The sequence below is a fragment of the Sturnira hondurensis genome, unplaced genomic scaffold, assembly GCF_014824575.4.
Source record: "Sturnira hondurensis isolate 20B ecotype Veracruz unplaced genomic scaffold, ASM1482457v3 Scaffold0011391, whole genome shotgun sequence".
Classification (NCBI taxonomy): domain Eukaryota; kingdom Metazoa; phylum Chordata; class Mammalia; order Chiroptera; family Phyllostomidae; genus Sturnira; species Sturnira hondurensis.
The window spans coordinates 1,240,267-1,262,335 of NW_028084022.1; the positions used below are offsets into that span (position 1 = coordinate 1,240,267).

General features: G+C 36.1%; 1 protein-coding gene across 1 annotated transcript in view; it reads left to right on the top strand.

The window, feature by feature from the left end:
- The window catches only part of ALG13 (ALG13 UDP-N-acetylglucosaminyltransferase subunit), an 88,657-nt gene extending 71,506 nt beyond the window's left edge, over positions 1-17,151 (top strand). Inside the window, 4 exon segments of the mRNA XM_037060165.1 lie at positions 2,073-2,291; positions 3,126-3,166; positions 4,773-4,953; positions 16,235-17,151. Of these exon segments, the coding sequence (XP_036916060.1) occupies positions 2,073-2,291; positions 3,126-3,166; positions 4,773-4,953; positions 16,235-16,500 (707 nt within the window). The 3' untranslated portion in view covers positions 16,501-17,151.
- The last annotated feature ends 4,918 nt before the right edge of the window (positions 17,152-22,069 follow it).

Sequence of the window (22,069 nt, forward strand, 5' to 3'; positions counted from 1 at the left end):
GTAATATGCATTTGTAAGAAAGGTGAAGTAAGACAAAGTAACCTCCAAATTTTTCTGCCCTTTATTCTCTCATGTCCGTGAATAGTTATTTACTATCTCTTGCCTAGTAGTTGGTTTTTTACCTACTGATCATGATTTCACTCTAGTATCTTTAGCTAATTAAACTTACTCCATTAGCTTTTTAAAAAATTAAATTTATTGGGGTAACATTGTTTGTTAACATTACATGAGTTGGAGATATACAGTTCTATTGGGTTGGCCAGAAAGTTCATTTAGTTTTATTCTATAAAATAAAAGACACATTTATTATTTTTACCAAAAACCTTATTGATTTGGATATTTTGAGTATGTCAGTTGTCTTCCGCTATTGGCTTCTAGTGCATGGGGGCCAGGGGTACTGCTAAACATCTTCCATTTCATAAGACCCTATTTGGCCAAAATGTCAGTAATACCAAGAAACTTTACAAACCACTTTTGACATGTTTGATCAGTCACAACACCTTCTCCATACACTGCACAAATCTTTCTCTTTTTTTTTTTGCATTTCAGTTTTGTTTTTACTATTCTTGAAATAATAGGGCATACTATGGTGAAAATGTGCGTCATCTTCCATTTTCAGTATTAAAATGGCTGTAGAAAAATTCACCAATTTCGAGAAGTTTTTTTAAATGCACATTGATATGACAGCCATCACAATATAATCTAAAAAATTATTTTGAATGAAGTTAAAGACAACTAAGCAGTACTAGAGCTATCATACAGAAAAAACTAAATGAACTTTTTAGCCAACCCAATACTTAAGCTATAATAAAATTGCATTTGTATTGGGTAAAGTAACAATGGTTACAGTGTAGGAACATTACATGGCTGTAGGTAACCTCATATAATGCTATTCTGCTATTAGTAACCTCCTCAAGAATAAAGAGTTTTCACAACAGTACTTTTTTCTTCTTGTGACACTAATTAACAGAAGTAGAGGGAAAAATCATTGGTGCTTCAGGCTCTCAAAAAATGAATCAGTTGTTGCAAAAAAAAAAAATACCTCCGGTTAGTGTTTAGGGAACCTAGTCTAAATAAGTACGTTATTTGTAAGCTGGTTAAGTCTGGAAGTTTTCCAGTTTTAAAATTCTACATAGGGATCAATTGGAAAATAATTTACATGCAAATCAATATTAGGCTTCTCAAGTGGCTACAGTTTTGATAGTTTAGAGAATAAATAAAGTCAGCAGTGATCCTAATTTCTGTGTTTGTGTCTTTTTTAAAGATGCATGGAAGGAAGTACTTGAATTTCTAAGCCTGCTAAAATGTTCAGTTAAATCTGAATGGTTATTTCATTCTTCTTTTGTAAGAAATTTAACAACTTATATGGTATAAGTCGTTACTGTGTATATATTTTTATTAGGTTGGAAGCACATTTTTATTATAGAGGAATGATAAAAAGGAATATTTAAACATAATTATATTTGAATTTCTTATGTCAAAAACTGAAACTCCTCAGTATTATTTTTAAACTATATTAATAGTTATGGAAAGTTAAAGGGATAACATTTTATTTAGCTTATTTGTTTTACATTCTGTATGTTCTTAGAAATGGAACTGTCATGACTTAGAGTTTCCTGATATTCCTTTGATGCTATGAAGTAGAAACCTTCAAAGATTACCTAAACCTGTAATCTATGCAAATTAGTCTCTCTTATTAGCTTCTGCATTTTGTGATTTGACTGTTTCAGATGGCTGAAAACATCTTTAACTGTGTATTAAGCTAAGTAAAACTTTTGCTTTAATGATACATTATTTATGTACCTGCTAGCTGATGTTCACAATCTTGGTAGAGCTCTGAAGCTTCCAGTGTTTCCTTCTAAATTAAAGTACTTTGCTTAACTCAAAGTAACCTATAATGGACCAGTTTTCAACTTGCATGTGTAAGACAATGTGGAGCAATTCATCTTCCAAGTTTTTGTTAAGTCAAACCATAAGAATTTGAGTTATTTGACCATGTTTGGGGCACAAAAGTAGTAGGAGATGAATTACTTACTTTTGTGTTGTTACTATATGTTTTGTTTCTTTTTTAGTGATTGTTTCACCATCCTATCCATACCTTTCTGCTCCCCTGCCTGCCGTTGCTGCCTCTTTGCCACCACCGCTGCCACCTCCTCCTCCTCCTCCTCCTCCACCACCACCTCCTCCTCCACCACCTCCACTTCTTCCTGCTGAGGTGGGGGAGGCTTCAAATTTACCACCACCACCTCCACCTTATTCCTGTGATCCAAGTGGCAGCGATCTGCCTCAAGGTAAGTGGATTTTGAGTCTTGAGTGAGGATTATTTAGGTTTGGGATTTTTTTAAATTGTAGAGCATATCTCTTGTTAGCCAATAGGAGTAGGGTAGGGGGCCAAATGGAAATTGACTTGAGAGTCTAATGCTAAGTAAGTGACTAGGGAAGGGAACAACTGAAAGCTAAGAGTATCTTCTACATGATGAAGAGGTGGATGGTTGAGCTTACTCTTGCTGCTGCTTCTTGGTATCTACATGTCTGCCTTGGAGAAGATTCTCAACTAGGTATCTTTGCACTCTCAACTATTTTCTTAAAAAGCAGGAGTCAATACAAAATTTTCTCTATTTTCTTAAATTCCTACTGTAAATATTTAATATTTAGGATTCCAGGTGAATTTTGAAGACTTGAAAGGTTTTTTGTAGTGTTAGTTTTGGGGTTTTTGGGGTTTTTTGTTTTTTTTGGAATTAGGGGTCTGATGTGCCTTGGTTTTCAGCCATGTATAACCAGTACATGAACCAGTACCACTGCTTATATCGTAGATTTGTATTGATGTAAAATTTTAGTCTTGAGATGAGCAAGAAAATACTAGATTCTTCTTAAATATTAGTAGAGTGGAATTCCTATAACACTTGCTAATATTAATAAAATATGTATTTGGTGATTAAACCTTGGATCAAAAAGTGATCTTACCTGTAGGTAAATGGTCATTTACTATAAGGGAGAATTGAGCATGGTGTTGATGTGGGAAGACTACATTAGTATCTACCTTAATACTTAAACAGAAAAGCTTTTAAGTAGTAATCTAATTGTTTACATCACCTAATCACTAAAATTAAACATTTTAATTCTAGATACAAAAGTTTTGCAGTACTATTTCAACCTGGGATTGCAGGTAAGAATCCTGTTAAAATTGCTTGATAAACTGTATATTAGAAATATAAGCTATACCGATAATCAGTGTCTTGAACTTTAAGAATCCAGAACATTGTAAGGAGGCCAGAGGTTTCATTTCTATCTTTATAAAATATCTCTGAAGATGGTATAGGTCACTTTTCTACTTTAGCCTCCCAGTGCTTCAGCTTCTCTTAAAAAATAGTGGTTAAATTGTGGTAGGTGGAGACTCTAAGCAGTACAACTTTAGCACATATTGGCCTCCATATTTAACATCATGTGCCAGCACTTCACTATGTTTTTCTGTCTCAAAATAATAAGTGGGTAATTTATCCTGCTTAAAACACTTCTAGGACTATTTCTGCATTTCATGTGAACAATAATTTAGACATTTAAAGAACTGTATTATTTTTAAGCACTCACGTATTCATAGATATTTGCCAAACACTTGATTTTCACCACTCCCCTGAGTTGTAAAAGATTGGTACTGACAAATACCTTAATACCACAGAAAGGTGTCTCTGATTTCAGGTAAGAGCTCTTTTATTTTATTCTTTCAGGGATCATTTCCTCCCTGAAATATTCTTGTCTTCTGGTACAACAAGATGATGTATTTACTGAAAAGTAATGATGCATCTTAATATTTAGCAGCTAGAACCTGTCTCCTGAATAGTACTCAGAGTAGTTCATATTCCCAGACACTGATTTCCTTAAAACGTTGGACATATCATTTCCAGAAAATTATCTTCCTCAACTGCCACACATCTATAAATTAAGATTAGTAAAGTGGGTTTTTGTTTTTTGAGGTTATATTTTATAAAAGCAAGTTCAAGAATTGAAAAATAAACCTGCCTCTTCAGTTATATTAGTTTATTATAGTCACATGTGGAAACATGGTAACTCATTCCACAGGGCGAAGGCATTTTTAAATATCCCTCCTGCATTTAATATCATGAGAATACAAGGAAATGAAGAAAATTATTTAAATACATTTGCATATTAAAAGTAATAGCATTCATTGTATTACATCTGGAAAATACTAAAGTATAAAGAAAATCAAAATCACCTGTATAACCTCTGTATATGTTGATAGATTTTTTCAGTATATTTTACAAAATATGTACTATGCTATATTATGTAAACTTCAGTTAATAGTATGAGCATTTTTCCTTTAAATATTCAACAGCATGATTTTTCTTGCCTGTATTGTGTTCCATCATAGGTATATCATAATTCATTAATCTAGTTCCCTATTGTTGAATTTTCAGGTGGTTCATTGTGTTTTGCTTCTAAAGATAATTATATAAAAGGCATCTCTATCATTGTGTATATCTCTAATTTCCTTCAAGTACTTTCCTTAGAGAATTCCTAGGTCCAAATAAATACAGACAGTGCAAAAGATCTTAAACTTGTAATAGAGAATAAATTTTCTAAATGTCGTATCTTTTAGATCAAAAAAATCATTGCTACCCCACTTGAAAATCATGGCCCAAGTTTTTTTTTTTATTGTTGTTTTTTTTAGAGAGGAATTTAAGAAATGGACATTAGAGGGAAACTGTCCATTGTTTTAAAGTGTTTACTTGTTTTTTTTTCCTTTCTTGTCCAAGTGCTATCACCAGAACTACTGGCACTCCATGGTCTGTGTGCCACAGATGCAGCAACACCATCTAACTGTAGAGAATTATCCAGTCTGTACTGAGACACATACTCTGGTAGATCAGACCGTCCCTCTGTTGTACAATGAGGTGGGGAGGCAAGATGACACCCAAGTGGAAGCATCAGCAAATGGTATGTGATGAGATTACCTGCAAGAAAGACAATTTGATTTTATTGTGTGCAATTTAATAGTGGCCTTTGTATATTGTATTAAGTCTAAATACTGACTCAGTGTTTCTCAAAGGATGGTCCATTGGGTCCTGGGTCCTTCAGACCCTCTGAAGGGATCCAGGAGGCCAGAACTATTCATATTAGACAGATTTTCTTTGTCCCTTTTGCTGTGTTATATTTGTATTAAGGGTGCAGTAATCAGAGGTGGGTAAAACTGCTGGCGCCTAAGCACATATTAAGGCAGGGCCACCAAAAACTGTGTTAGTAATCAAGACTTCCTCACTGCCACACACTCATTATATAAAAGTGACAGTTTTACTTATTTTTGTTTCATCAAAGATACTCTTATTTTTGCTAAATATTTATCTCTGGGTAATTGCACTTAATAGTCTTCCTGACAAAATTGGCAAGTAATCATCAGGCACTCTGCATACTGAATATGATGATTGACTTAAAGAAAAGGATTTGGTACATGCCTGGGTTGCAGGCCAGTTCCCAGCAGGGGATGCATGAGGGGCAACCATACATTGATATTTCTATCCCTCTCCTTCCCTTCCCCTCTAAAGATAAATAAATAAAATCTTTTTAAAAAAGGATTTGTGAGGTTTTGAGTTGGGAGATGAACTAGCTAACTTTTTACATGGAACATTATTTTTGCTTAAAAGGATAATAGATAATGGTTATTCAACCTGAGGGATCTGGCAGACATTTTCTCAAATGAACAATAAGAGCCTGCCACTTCAAGAAAAAGAACTGATAAATATTTGTTGTCATAGATAAAAACTTTAGCTTTCAAATAAACATTGAAATTTTGGAAGATTAGCATCCGCCACCATGACCTTGACAGCTTCTTAGGGCTATTAATGAATGTGTTTTTTTACCTCATGTAATGAAATATGTCAGCATTTGGGAAATTATAGGCAAAGCAACCATTCTTATAGTCTCAAACTGTGTAACTTAGGGAAATAATATTTTCCCATTTACCAGTGCATGGTGTGCATGATTTAATAGAAGATCTATCCAAAATGCAAGATTAAACAGTAGATTTTATTATTAACGGAGTATGAAAAATTCACATTTATATTGATATTTGAGAAACTACTACTTACCTAGTTTTGGTGTAGCATCAAAGAAGATCTACAATTATCTGGAGAGGCTAATTATTAAAAGACTTCTCTCTTTTCCAAGTATATAACTGTATCATGCCAGATTTTCTTCATATACTTCAACCAAAACAGTATATCATAATAGATTAAATGCAGAAGCAGATATGAGAATCCAGCTCTTGTATATTAAGCCATACATTAGAGACATGCGCAAGTGTGAAACAATGCCACTTGTGTCAAAATTCTCTTTTGTTTGGGAAAATAAACTCATTTTGCCTAGATGTTGTGTTAACATAAAGATTTTATTTTACACAAATTAGTATTTTTTCACACTCTCAGTTTGATTCTTAACATAGTGAATATTGATAGATATAAACCATACAGTTATTTGGGATCCTCAGTCTTTAAGAGTGTAAACAGATCAAAATACCAAAAAGTAGAAGAGCATTAAAAATGATGTAATGGTGTAAAAAGCTCACAGTGTAATTAGATGGTGAGGAACTTTGAAGGAATTAGAATAGGATCTTTGGGTGACCCTTCTTGGAAAGAATCAGCAGGAGCTAAGAAGAAATGGTGTGGACTAACCTAACCAATTCTGTTTCCATTCCAGTGGTGCTACTTGATAGTTATGATGTTGGCTAAATTACTTGGCCTCCCTAAGCCTGATTGTATATAAAGTGGGAAATACCTGACTTGCCGGGGAATTTATAAGAACTTGCCAGGTTGTTATAAGAACTAAATGAGACCTCATGTATAAGTATACTGTACCTGGTGCAAGTGAGGAATGTAAATTTCCCTTCTCTCCTTACTTCCTTTTTAAAAGCATATTAATGGTTTTCAAATATTAGCACTATAGAATCTTACTCTTAGTATGGTTGTGTGATGTGCATGGTAGTAAAAATTAAAGTACCAATCTTTATTGCACTTTTATACCAGATATATTTTTTAAAGTATACTTTATTGATTATGCTAATTACAGTTCCATTTTTTTCTCCCCTTTATCCGTCTCTACCCTGTACCCCCATTCCCTCCATCATTCTCCCCCTTGGTTCATGTTCATGGATCAAACAAATAAGTTCTTTGGCTTCTCCATTTCCTATACTATTCTTAACCTCCCCCTGTTTATTTTGTCCCTACCATTTATGTTACTTATTACCTGTACATTTTCCCCCATTCTCCCCACTACCTCTCCCTGCTCATAACCCTCCTTGTGATCTCCAGTTCGGTGATTCTGTTCCTGTTCTAGTTGTTTGCTTAGTTTGTGTTTTTGTTGTTTTTCTTTTTTGTTGTTGTTTTTAGGTTCATTCGTTGATAGTTATGAGTTTGTTGTCATTGTACTCTTCATAATTTTGTTCTTCTTTTTCTTAGACAAATCCCTTTAACATTTCATATAATGAGGGCTTGGTGATGATGAACTCCTTTAACTTGACCTTATCTGGGAAGCACTTTATCTGCCCTTTCATTCCAAATGATAGCTTTGCCGGATAGAGTGGTCTTGGATTACTTGGTCCTTGCCTTTCATGACTTGGAATACTTCTTTCCAGCCCCTTCTTGCCTGTAAGATTTCTTTTGAGAAATCAGCTGATAGTCTTATAGGCACTCCTTTGTAGGTAACTCTCTCCTTTTGTCTTGCTGCTTTTAACATTCTCTCCTTTAATCTCGGGCAATTTAATTATGATGTGGCTTTGTGTGGTCCTCTTTAGTTCCAAATTGTTTGGGACTCTCTGAGCTTCCTGGACTTGTATGCCTATTTCCTTCACGAGATTGGGAGCATTTTCTTTCATTAGTTTTTCAAATAAGTTTTCAGTTAGTTGCTCTTCCTCCTCTCCTTCTGGCATTTCTATGATTTGGATGTTGAAATGTTTAAAGTTGTCTCAGAGGTTCCTAAGCCTGTCCGCACTTTTTTGAATTCTTGTTTTTCTTTCTCTTTGGGTTGAATGGTTATTTCTTCCTTTTGTTCCAAATTGTTGATTTGAATCCTGGTTTTCTTCCCTTCACTGTTGGTTCCCTGTATATTTTTCTTTATTTCACTTTGTAGAGCCTTCACTTTTTTCCTTCTATTTGCGGCTGTATTCAATCATTTCTCTGAGCATCCCAATTACCATTGTTTTGAACTCTGCCTCTGATGGGTTGGCTATCTCCTCATCACTTAGTTCTTTTTCTGGAGTTTTGATCCATTCTTTCATTTAGTCTATATATCTTTGTCTCAGCGTACCTGTTACATTGTAAAGGGCAGAGCCTTAGGTATTCGCCAGGGTGGGGCAACCCACTAAGCTGCATTATAGTGCTGAATATGGGGGAGGGGTCAGAGAGGGAACAGTGCCATTTGCTTGGCGCTCTCCCTGCTTTCATTCATTTCCCCCACTTCCCACAAGTGAATTGCGCCCTTCCAGGTGCTGCTGTTATGCTGATTTCCAGGTGGGTGGGCTTGTGTGTGTTCCAGGACCCCATAGACCCCTCCGATATACTGTCCTGTGAGACTGGCAGTTTCTCTCACTGCCGAACTCCACCCCCTGACACATTTTTAGAGCCAGAGGTTTTGAGGCTTGCTTTTCTGGCAGTGGAACCTTGGGTTGCGGTTTGCGTGGTCTGTCTTGTTCCCCACTTGTTCCTCCTCGTTTATCCACACAGGAATGTGGGACCACACCTCAGCTGTCCATCTCCACCCTGGCCCTCTGTCTCTGTCCCTCCTACCAGTCTGGATGAATGTTTCTTGTTTAACTCTTGGTTGTTGGACTTCCGTACACTTTGATTTTCTGAAAGTTCTGGGTGGTTTTTGTTTTTAAATTGATTGTCATCCTTCTTTTGGTTGTGTAAGAAAGCAAAGCATATCTGTCAATGCCTCCATCTTGGCTGAAAGTCTGTACCAGATACCTTTTATACAGCTATTTTTGTTTTTAGTGAACCATGAAACAGTGATAGTCTTAATTTCACAGAATGAGCTAATGTAAGTTATCCCAAGTAATGAAGTACTCCTTTTTGCTTAATATTTATATAGTTACTGTAGGAAGATTACAACAGCATCTATTTCCAGTGAAATTATACCATGGTAGCAAACTGTGTTTAAATTACAGTCATGCCAGGACTGCCTCATTTGGTTTGTCTCAGCAAGTTGGGCATCATCCCACAAAATGAAAGATCTCAGGTTCAAACCACAGACAGGGCTCATGCGTAGGTTACAGGTCAGATCCCCAGTTAGAGACATACAAGAGGCCATCATCAGTCCATGTTTCTCTCACATGTCGATGTTTCTCTCCCTCTCTTTCCCCCTTCCCCTTTCTCTCGAAATAAAAAAAAAATCTTTTTTTAATAAAAAAAAGAAAATGATGGTAGGAAATGACACTTAAATGTTTAACTGTTCCTCAAAACTATACCTTAAAGTATAGACTGGACTGTACGCATACCTGAGTTTTTAATTGCTACAGTAATACAAAATAATTATTTGGATGATATGTGTTATGCTGGAAAACTGTTAGATGATTTAATTGTGACCAACTCTTATTAGAACTTAATTGACTAGGAGGACTCTAGCAAATGTTTTTATATGTATTTAGTCTCTTGATGTAAAAATCATCTCAGAAATATATCTCTCACTATATATAGAACACATTTGATACTTTATACACATGCATGTATATGTGTGGGGGTATAAATTTTTTAAATTAGGAAATGTTCATATAATCTGTCAGTAGCCTATTTTTTAAGCTTTTATTGTATTTTTCCATTGCCACTTAGCACCCTTATACCCCATTCACCCATGCAGTCACCAGATTGTTGTCCATGCCAATGAGACCTCTTATCATTTTACTTGATCCCTCTGTGCCATAAACACCCCCCATAGCTGTCATCCTGCTATGTATGAGTCTGTCTCTATTTTGCTTGTTCAGTTTGTTCATGACATTCCATGTGTGAGTAGAGCCATGTGGTATTTGTCTTTCTCTCATTGACTTGTTTCACTTAGCACAATGTTTTCCAGATCTATCTATGCTGTTGCAGAGGGTAATTTTCTTTTTTATGGCCAAGTAGTATTCCATTGGGTAAATGTCCCATAATTGTTTTATCCACTTATCTAGTAATGGACACTTGGTCTGCTTCCATATCTTGGTGATGGTAAATAACGCTGCAGTGAACATAGGGGCACTTATGTTCTTTCAAATTAGTGTTTTGGGTTTCTTTGGATAAATTCCAAGAAGGATTATTGGGTCGTCAAAAGACAGATCCATTTTTAATTTTTTGAGGTATCTCCATATTGCATTCCACAGTGTTTGAACCAATCTACCTTTCCAGTGAATGTGCAAGTGGGTTCCCCTTTGTCCACATTCTCACCAGCACTTGTTTGATGATTAATTGATGATAGACATTCAGACAGGTGTGAGGTGATATTTCATTATGGTTTTAATTTGTATTTCTCTGATGATTGGTGACGTTGAGCATTGGCCACCCGTATGTCCTCTTTGGAAAAGTGCCTACTCAGGTCCTATGCCAACTTTTTAATTGGATTTTTTGTTTTCTTTTGGGGCTTGATTTTTGAAAGTTTTTTATAAATTTTGGATAGTACCCCTTGTCAGATGTATTGGAGACTATGTTCCTCATTCTGCTGTTTGTCTTTTTATTTGTTGATGGTTTCCTTTGCTCTGCAAAACCTTTTTATTTTGATGTAGTCCCATTTGTTTGTTTTTTTTTTCATTACCCTTGCCCTAGGAGATATATCAGTAAAAATATTGCAATGAGCAATGTCTGAAATTTTAAAGATTTTTTATTTTATTTTTAGACAGTGGGGAAGGGAGGGAGAAAAAATGGAGAAAAATATCAATGTGTGATTGCCTCTTGTGCGCCCCCAAGTAGAGGGACATGGCCTGCAACCCAGGCATGTGCCCTGACTGGGAATCAAACCAGTGACCCTTTGGTTCGCAGGCTGGTACTTAATTCACTGAGCCACAGCAGCCAGGAACTGCCTGTATTTTCTTCTAGGATTGTTATGGTCTTCACTCCAATATTTAAGTCTTTAATATATTTTGAATTTATTCTTGTGTGTGATGTAAGAAGGTGGTCTAGTTTCATTTTTTCTGCACATACCTGTCCAATTTTCCAAGTACCATTTATTGAATAGACGATCTTTAGCTCATTTTTTTGTTTTTGCTTTCTCTGTTGAATATTAACTGACTCTAAAAGTGTGGGTTTATTTCTGGGCTCTGTATTCTGTTCTGTTGATCTACATGTGTGCCTTTATGCCAGAACCATGCTGTTTTGATTACTGTGGCCTTATAGTTTGCAAGTAGGTAGGTAGCATGATTCCTCCAACTTTCTTCTTCTTTCTCAGTATTGCAGTTGCTATGCAGGGTCCTTTGTGGTCCAATGTAAATTTTTGAAATACTTGTTCTAGTTCAGTGAAACACATCATTGGAATCTTGTTAGGAATTGTGTTGTATCTGTGGATGGTATTAGGTAGTGTGGACATCTTAATGATGCTAATTCTTCCTATTCATGACTATGGTATGAGCTTCTGCTTATTTGCAATTTCTTCATTTTCCTTCTTCAGTGTCTTATAATTTTCAGAGTTCAGGTCTTTTACATCCTTGGTTAGATTTATTCCTAGGTATTTTACTTTTTGAAGCAATTGTAGATGGGATTTTCCCCCTAGTTTCCAGTTTTGTTGGTTATTTGTACGTAAAAATGCAACTGATTTCTGGATATTAATTTTGTATCCTGCTACTTTGCTAAATTCATTTATCAGTTCTAGTAGCTTCTTGGTGGAATTTTGGGGTTCTCTCTGTACCTCAAATACATAGTGGTTCATCTGCAAATAAAGACAGTTTTCTTCATTCTCAATTTGGATGTCTTTTATTTCTTCTTATTGTCTGTTCCTATGGTTGGGGCTTACAGTACTATGTTGAATAAGAGAGGTGAAAGCAGACATCACTGGCTTGTTCCTGGTATTAAAAGGAACATTTGTAGTTTTTTCTTGTTGAGTATGATGCTGGTAGTGTTTGTCTTATATTGCCTTTATTATGTTAATGTTTGTTCCCTCGATTCCCACTGTGCTAAGAGTTTTTGTCATAAATGGCTGTTGGATTTTATCAGATGCATTTTCTGCATCTATTGATATGATCATGTGGATTCTGTTCTTCATTTTATGTGGTGAATCACATTTATTTATTTTGCAAATGTTGTACCAACCTTGCAATCCCAGAATAAATCCCACTGTAATTGTGGTGTATGATCTTTTTGATGCATTCCTATATTTGGTTTGTTAATTTTTTTTTGACAATTTTAGCATCTATCTTCATTAGGGATATTGGCCTGTCATTTTCTTTCTTTGTAGTGTCTTTATCTGTTTTTGGAATTAGAATAATGCTGGCCTTATAAAATGAGCTAGGGAGCCTTTCCTCCTCTTGAATTTTATGAAATAGTTTGAGAAGGAGAGGTGTTAGTTTTTCTTAGAATGTTTGGTAAACTTCAACTGTGAAGCCATCTGGTTCAGGGCTTTTGTTTGTTGGGAGTTACTGCTTCAATTTCATTAGGTGTATCTATCTATTTAGAGTCTCTGATTCTTCCTGATTTATTTTTGGAAGATTGTATGTTTCTAGGAATTTATCCATTTCATCCAGGTTGTCCAGTTTGTTGGCATATAATTGTTCATAGTATTTTCTTAAAATCTTTTGTATTTCTTTGGTGTCAGTTATTTTGTCTCTTTCATTTCTGATTTTTTTATTTGCATCCTTTCTCTGTTTTTCTTGATGAGTCTGGTTAAAAGTTTATCTTCTCTGTTTATCTTTTCAAAGAACCAACTTGTGTATTCATTGATTTTTTAAATCATTTTGTATAACCTATTTTGTTTATTTCTGCTCTGACCTTTGTTATTTCCTTCATCTTACTCACTTTGGGCTTTGCTTGTTCTTTTTCAAGTCCCTTTAAGTGTGAGGTTATATTATTTATTGAGCTTTTTCTTGTTGTTTTTGTTGTTTTTAATAGACTTATAATGCTTTAAATTTCCATCTTAGGATTGCTTTCTCAGTGTCCCATAGATTTTGGATTGTGGTGTCCTTATTTTCATTTGTTTCAAGGTATCTTTTGATTTCTTCCTTGATACTGTTGTTGTCCAATTCATTGTGTAATGCCATGTTACTTAGCTTCCATGTCTCTCTGTATTTTTTCAGTGTTTTTCTTGTGATTGATTTCTAGTTTTGTAGCATTGTAGTCAGAAAAGATGCTTGATACCATTTCAATCTTCTTGAAATTTTTTAAGACTTGTTTTGTGTCTTACTACGTGGTCTATCCTAGAAAATGTTCCATGTGCATCTGAAAATTATGTATATTGTGCTGCTATGGGGTGAATAGCCCTGAAAATATCAATTATAATCCATTTTATCTAGCCTGTTATTCAAGGCAGCTGCCTCCTTGTTGATTTTCCTGCCTGAAGTCAATGAGATATTAAAATCCCTAATTATGATTATATTTCTATCTTTCCCTTTATGTCCATCAAGATGTGTTTTACATATCTGGGTGCTCTTATTTTAGGTACAGAAGTGTTTACTAGGGTTATATCCTCTTGTTGGATTGTTCCCTTTATCATTACATAGTGTCTTTGTCTCTTACTGTATCCTTGGTTTTAAAGTCTATTTTTTGACCCTGACTGGTGTAGCTCGGTGGATTGAGCACGGGCCTATGAAGCAAAGGGTCACCAGTTCGATTCGCAGTCAGGGCACATGCCTGGGTTGCGGGCCAGTTCCCAGCATGGGACTCAGGAGAGGCAATCACACATGGATGTTTCTCTCCTGATCTTTCTCCTTCTTGTCCCCTCTTCTCTAAAAATAAATAAATAAAATATTTTTTAAAAGTCTATTTGTTGAATACAAGTATTGCCAGTGCAGTTTTTTTTCTTTCCATTTGCACGAAACATCTTTTCCATCCCTTTACTTTTAGTCTTGTGTATCTTTCTATCTGAGGTAGGTCTCTTAGAGGCAGCGTGTATATGGATCTTGTTTTCTTATTCATTCAGCTACCCTATGTCTTTTGGTTGGAGCATTTAAGCCATTTACATTTAAGGTAATTATTGATAGAAATGTATTTAGTGCCATTTTATTGTTAGGCTGTTTTCCTCTTTTTTCCCTTTCTCTTTTCTTCTTCTAGCAAGCCCTTTAATATTTGTTGCAGTACTCATTTGATGTTAATGAACTCCTTTTTCTTGTCTTGGAATTTCCTTCATTTTTAAATGGATTGCCTTGCTGGGTAAAGTAGCTTTGGTTGTAAGTCCTTGCTTTTCATCACCTTGAATATTTCACACTACTCCTTTGTGGCCTGAAATGTTTCTGTTGAGAAATCAGATGCCACTCTAAGTGTTGCCCCCTTGTAAGTAACTACCTGCTTTTCTCGTGTGGGTTTTAGGATTCTCTTCTTGTCTTTAAGCTTTATCATTTTAATTATGATATATATTGACGTTGGCCTCTTTGGGTCCAACTTGTTTGGGACTCTCTCTGTTTCCTGGACTTGTGTGTCTTTTCCCTTTACCAGGTTAAGGAAGTTTTCGGTCATTATTTCTTCAAATAGGTTCTTGATCCTTTTCTTGTTCTGTTCTCCTTCTGGTATTCTCATGATGTGGATGCTGCTAGGCTTCATACTGTTTAAAAGGTTTCTTAAACTCTTCATTTTTTAAGTCTCTTTTTGCTACCCTGCTTGGGTGTTTTTTTCTACCTTGTCTTCGAAGTCCTTGATGCAGTTATGTGCTTCTTCTACCCTACTATTTATTCCTTCCAGTGTATTATTTATTTCAGATATTGTGTTCTTTAATTCTGATTGGTCTTTTTTATGGTTTCTGTGTCTTTTTTCATACTGTTGAACTTCTTTATAATCATTACTTTAAATTCTATATCTGATAAATTGCTAGACTCCATTTTGTTTAGCTTGTCTTCAGGACAATTATCTTGTTCTTTTATTTGGGGCCTGTTTCTTTGTCTTCCTGTTTTGGCTGCTTCTTTGTATTTGTTTTTTATAAACTTGGTAGAGCTGCAAACTCTGGTGCAGACCTATGTCAGACACTGCCTGTGATTGGCCCTGGGAAGCCTGTTTGGAGCTATCAGTGACCCAAAGCTTGTGGCTCCCTCTGTTGGGCCTGGATATGTGCAGAAAGAACCAGACTGTGCACACAGGCCTGCTTTACCAACAACTGGGCCTGATGGAGGGTCAGCTAAAGTTCCCAGAGATCTGCCTGCCTTTGGTCTTAAACGTCATCATGGAGATAGTAACCTACAGCTGTACTTGGGCCTGGTTGAACTTCACAAGGTGGGTCAGAATAATTCCTGTGGATGGGGCTACTGCTTCCTCTCCAGCTGATGCTACTTGGAGAGGAGTGCTCTGCCTGAGAAAGATGTCTTCCGTAGTATGGGGAATGACTCAGCACTGGGATCCTGGCAGCCATTCTTTTAGTTCTCTCCCCAGAGCCAACAACCCCAGACTCTTCTTAAGTGTGTCTAGTTCACTCTGCCCTCCCTCTGCCACAGCCCAGGGTAAGTGGCTGCAAGTGAAAGTTTGTGTTGGCCCTTTAAGAGACTCTCTTCATCTCCATCCATCTCTCTCTGGAAGGCAGAAACCCTGCTGCTTTTCACAGCTGACTTGTTATCTGGGTTCCTTCCTGGCTCTGGTGCTATAGGCTGGGGAGCCCAGTTTGGAGTTTAGACTCCACTGTGCTTAGTGGGACCCCCCCCCCCCCCCAGCGCTCTGAAACATCCCTCCAGAACTTCAGTTGCCAGTTGTGGGATTCCAGCCAAGTCTCTCATGCCTCCTCTGCTCTCCCTACTAGTCTCATTGTGGTGAAATGGTTTCTTCCATATGTCCTTGGTTATAAGGAGTCTGTTCAGCTAGTGTTCAGTTGGTTATTCAGGGTAATTTTTCTTTAATTTATTTGTAATTCCAGTTTGGTCCTGGGAAGTTAATGTAGCTTCCATCTACTCTACAGCCATCTTGTCGTATCAGTAGCCTGTTTTAATCACATTTTGTATCTAAAGTGCTCCTGGTGCAATTGCTGTGATCTTTCCCAGAGTTAAGGCTAAATTTCATTTTTACCTATAAGAACATCCATTTATATTGGTGTTTAATGAATCTTTGTATATAAAATGTATTACATGTATTCTTTGTTTCAGGTACTTTTCCAAATGGTGACCCTGTGCCTGTCCCTCATGGAGCAGTGTATTTTCCAGTGATGTCAGAACCCTGTGGGCAACCACCTTTGCCTGGTTTTGATTCCTGCCTTCCCATTGTGCCAGATTATTCCTATGTTGCCCCCTGGAATCCCATTGGTGCAGCATATGGTGGTTCTCCTCAGATTCATGGTGCTATGAATCCTGGGCCAGTTGGCTATATTACTTCACCTTCCTCAGCTTGTCATTATGTACCTCAGAATATGTAAGATTCTGCAGTGTGATTTGTTCTTGCACTGCTTTTTTTTCTTGCTGTTTTGATTTTTTAAAAACATTTATGTTAGTGTTTAAGTGATTTAGGTGTTTAGAGTGGTTACTATTATCTGTCTTTAAGATTATCTTTTGATTTAAAATAGTACTTTACAATAAAGAAATACTATTTTGGGCTATGAATAAGGAAATCGAGATGAATGTACAACTAGCCCCATGCTGAGCATTCTTTGTTGTATTCAGCTGTCTGCCTGTCAGCCAGCCTGTCAATGTTACATTATTTATGGTACCAATTGATAAAAGGAATAAGTTATACAAATAGTTTCCTTGGTTTTGTTGTCAGACATCATATTAAACAACAAAATTCGATTAACTTCCACTTTTCTCTAGAAAATAAAACTAAGAGTATTTGTTTCTAGATAACTAACAATATTAAATGATCTCTTCAGGTTTCTTAAGAATTGTCTAAACTGACTTGCATTCTGTGATGTTATATCAGTTTCGAAGGCACATGGTGCTCAGCTTTAGATTTATCCCATGTGCTTGCTATATTGCTTAATATTGGACTTATGTAACTGATTTACTGCACAGTATTGAATTGGTGTCCTTTGCACAGTTAGCAGTAAATAAAAATTAGCATTTAAAATTGCTAAAATGAGTGGGATTTTCTTCATTTTGCTTTTTCATGGCAACAAAGAGTACCAAACATTTGATTGTTTTAATATGTTCTTACCCTGGTATTTTGGTTGCAAAAGCACATGAATTTATAGAACTGGTGGGGCCAGTTGAAATGTTATTTAATCTCAAGACATTGCAATGCATACTACATATTCGTTCTTTTTTTCTTGAGAATGTTCCTTTTTAGGTTATATTTCTGTTTTTTAAAATTTGTTCATTCTCTTATGGAACTTTAGACTTACGTTCTTATTGTTCTATACTTCCAATAATTGTCAAGTCTTTCACTTTTTGTTTTTAGACCTATCTTGTATCTCTCAGCCTGCCTTGTCTCTAACTTTCTGTGGGACATGTTTCATCAGCCTTTCTGTCTTCTCCCTTTCATCTACCCAAAGAACACAAGATTTTCTGAACTCACCAGTTCTCCTGTGAGGGGTAATTCATCACCAGTGCTTTGCTGTATCTCAACCAACAAACAGCTATTTTGTTTTTCAGAGAGAAGGTAAGAGAGAAAGAGAGGGAGAGAAAGATCAGTGTGTGTTTGCCTCTCCCATGCCCCCCACAGGGGACCTGTCCCACAATCCTGGCATGTGCCCTGACTGGGAATTGAACTGGTGATCCTTTGGTTCATAGGCACGTGCTTGATACACTGCGCTACACCAGCCAGGCAAACAGCTATTTTTTAAGAGTTCTTTCATTGTTACAAAGCCTATTACATTGCCTTTTTAAATGTTTATTGGTACTTGTGAATCACTCTGTCCTTTCCACTTGCAGCTATATCCCATGCCAAAAGAATGATTTAATACCTCAGAACTCAAGGTGCTTGGGCAGTTGAAAGAACTGCAGTGGACTCCATTGCAAAAAACATACTGTATCTTCAATATACTGTTTCGCAGTGATTGATATTAATGAGTTTCAAATCAGTTTGATGTTAATGAGTTCCAAATTAGTATGCTATTTCAGGCTTCTGCCTCATAGTAGACACAGAACTGGTTTTCTAAGTGCTTGCTTGCTCTACAAGTTGGCATGTGACAACTTTGGTAAAAAAGAAAAGATAAAAACTGCTGATCTTTTTAACAACCTAACTCTATGTGTTAATGTTTTCTCTGCTAATCTCCTCTGAGTTCTCAATTTGTGCAGCCTACAAATTGTTTTATGTTTTAAAAGTAAACATTTATTTTAGTCAGGCTTAAAATATGGAGCATCTTCAGCATTTTTCAAACATGCTAACATTTCTGAAATATACATAACTCACAGCAAGTGATTGCTCTGTATCTTAACTGTCAATGGTTCACTGATTAGCTTCTAAGGAGTGTTTTAGAAGATTGGGGTCTGTCTTGAGAATGTGAGTCTGGAAATTGTTTGGTTTCGAGACAAGCACATTTGCCTTAGACTTCTAGTTGATTTGTTTTTATTTTAAACTTGTAGGTTGCTGCCTTCACTTGAGTTCCATTACTAATTAATGCAATGTAATGAGATGCTCATTATTAATTTAAACTAGAGAGTAATGATCAACCTAATTGTTACTGTCACCAGTGTTAAAGTCAACAGTAATAGTGGTCTATTTAAAACATTTGCGTGTAATCCACTTATTTCTGTATTATTATCAATCTTCTGTAAGATATAATCAAGTAGTGTACCCTAACCCTGCTATTGTTTGAGGGGTTGGGCTGATGAAGGCAACCTGTTCTGGTGCAGAAGTTTACATTGTCTTTTGAAGGCATCTTCCCCATAAAAAAGGAAGTGGTTTTTCTGGTAATAAAAAAAATCTTAAGACTTTAAAATGTTTAATCAACCTGTAGTGTGAACATAATGGTAAACTTCTTTTTACGTATTACCTCTTCAGTTGCCCTTGATGTTGCAAAAAACATCCTTCCTTCTCATGTTATAACCATATTTCATCCATTTAGAATTGTGGGGGCAAGGAGATATAAAGGTACTGTGGTTTGTTCTGGACCCTTTATTTTCACCCCCTTCCTGAGATAAATACGGTCACATCAGAGGTAGAAAGCTGAATCATTTCCATAGTGAGAACTATTAGAATTCATTTTTATGCTGTGTATATTTATTCTCATAGCTAATTGGGTTTTTTCTTCCTTGATTAAGAACAGATGAAAATATTGAATCTGTTTTACTGTTGAAATTCAAGACCTGTGAATTTAAAACATCTTTTATTTCTTTGGGCCCTATAATCAAGGCATAACCTTTTAATTAGCTTTGGAAATAAAAGTACAAACAAACCATGATTTTTATGTGAACACCAGACATTCAGAACTTAATTCAGACAAATCTCCATGAATAATGAAATAATCCAATTGGGGGTGAGTGATCCATGTGCTTAATCTAGATAACTCTGGGACAGATTTGGTTGATCTTACATGAAGCCTTTTGCAGCCCTTTATATTTCCATTTATAATAACTAAGAATTCAGGGGAACAGCAAAAGATAATCTCTTGTTTCTCCCCATCTTACCTAGAATAAGTTTTGTTCAGATCACGTTGATTTAGAACACTTGTCTTCTCTCTTACCTCAATTATCAAAGGCACTTTCAGGGATGTGTGAGAAGATGAACATCAGGTGGACCTGAGTTGAGGGAACTTTACTGCAGTTGTAATACAACTGCATTAGAGTAACAAGTCTGGGTATTGCCTCAAAATAATCTGGGGGTTTATAAATGAAAGATTAGCTCCATGTTAATAACTTTAATTATTACTGCTGAAGCTTGGGTTCATTATGCTATTCCCTCTATTTTTGTGTTTGAAATTTTTTATGATAAACGAAACTCCCATTGTAACTGGCAATCTGGAGAGTCAGGGTTCATTTATGAAATGAGTTCAGGTTTTTAAACATGTAGTCTTGTGCCCTGCCTGTTATGGCTCAGTGGATTGAGAGCCAGATTGGGAAACAAAGGGTCGCCAGTTTGATTTCCAGTCTGGCCACATGCCTGGGTCACAAGCCAGGTCTCCAGTAGGGGGTGTGCTAGAGGCAACCACACGTTGATGTTTCTGTCCCTCTTTCTCCTTTCTTTCCCCTCCATCTAAAAATAAATAAGTAAAATCTTTTTAAAAAATGAAAATGTCATCTTGAATCGTGAAAAGAATTAAACATAAGACTTTGGAGAGCCTGTTGCATAAGGTCCACAGGTATCTTGTTATGATATCTTGGGGGTTAGCCCTGGCTGTTGTGGCTCAGTGGATTGAGTGCCAGCCTGCGAACTGAAGGGTTGCCAGTTCGACTCCCATTTGGGGCATATCCTGGGTTTGCAGGCTGGGTCCCCAGTAGGGAGCATGCAAGAGGCAACCACACACTAATTTTTCTCTCCCTCTCTCCCTCCCTCCCCCTCTCTCTAAAAATAATTTTTTTAAATCTTTTAAAAAAGATATCTGGGTGTTTAGGAAGCCTATAATATAGGGGGCTGATTATTAAAATTCTGTAATTCTCAAGAATATACAGTAAAAGTAAAACTAAATGTTACTAACCATGACATTTATTTGTAGTTGGAACTAATTAAGTGAACCATTTCAGATTTTACTTCTTCACTGTTTCCCTAATAATCACCACCACTTTTGAGCTCACTTTTCTTTATATGGCTGCCAGAGGGAAGGTTAGAAACAAAGAAATTACTGTCAAACAATTATTTGCTTTTTGTTGGTTTTTTTTTTCTGGTTGGTGGCTCTTGCCACTGGCTAAACATTGGGGGGGGGGGGTTGGTGACTCAACAATACTGAGATTAAACTGAGTCCATTCTTATTAATTCAGGCCAGTCAATGAATAAAGATGTTAAGATCCATTTTTGCCAAACATTATTGATTAGTAGTAGTGATTTACTGGTGTTAAGTGGGTGGTTAGTACCTTCACCTAATCATCCAGTAAAGCTTTTCTTGCAAAACTTAAACTATATAATACAGGTTTTTAAAATCTTTTGTGAAATTATAGAAAAGAAATTTTACCCTAGTACTGGGATACTAAAGTTACAGACTTAAAGAATGTTTTATTTCCTTGCTGGTATATTAGCCAGATCAAAATGACTATTTTTATCTTGATAAATCTCAGTTGTGCAAGATGACCAATTGTAGAGCTCTGCTGTACAAGGTCACGCCTGCAGACAACAGTAGTGTGTTATATACTTAAAAATCTTAAAAGGGTGGATATCATGGTAAGTGTTCTTACCACAATAAAATAAAAAACATATGTATAGCCCTACCAAAAAACCCCACTTTTATATTCAGTTGTTTTGCTTGCTTCAGTAGTTGGACTTTACTTTCATTGCTTTAGATATGCTGAAACAGTTTCAACTACCCAAGAAGTTTTCATCTTAGTTGTTTTGAAGTATGGTATAGATCTGGCTTTCGTTAACCCTAGTTCTTTTTCTTAACTCAGTGTTTTCTTTACTCAAATAATGAATCTGTACTTTAAATAATATGATTAAATCTTATACAGGAAATACCTAGTCTAAACTGATGATTTTAAAATGACCTAAAAATTCAGGTAGTTGCTACCTCATACTTAATGCTGCCAGACTTCCTTCTGAGTCCAAATCCCTCCCATCCATTTTTCTATAAAAGCTGGAACTTTTCCTTACTTTCCAGTCTTCCTGCTAACAGCCTGTATATTATAAAGTGTCATTTCTTATGGATTAAATAAGGTTTGGGAATCCAGTTCTGAGTTTACATACAGCATAAGACATTGGAATTTGGAATGTGCTTTGCACTTTTAAACACAAGTATTTCAATGATTAACTCAGTGTGGTTATTCCTTTATCAGTGGAGGTTTTATACATATGTATGATGTTCTTTAAAGCATACTCATTGGTTAGCTATAAACTTAAGCCAGTTAGTCTGCCACTATCCCAAACATGTTTGAAACTGGATTCTAGATGGCAAAGGGAACAAG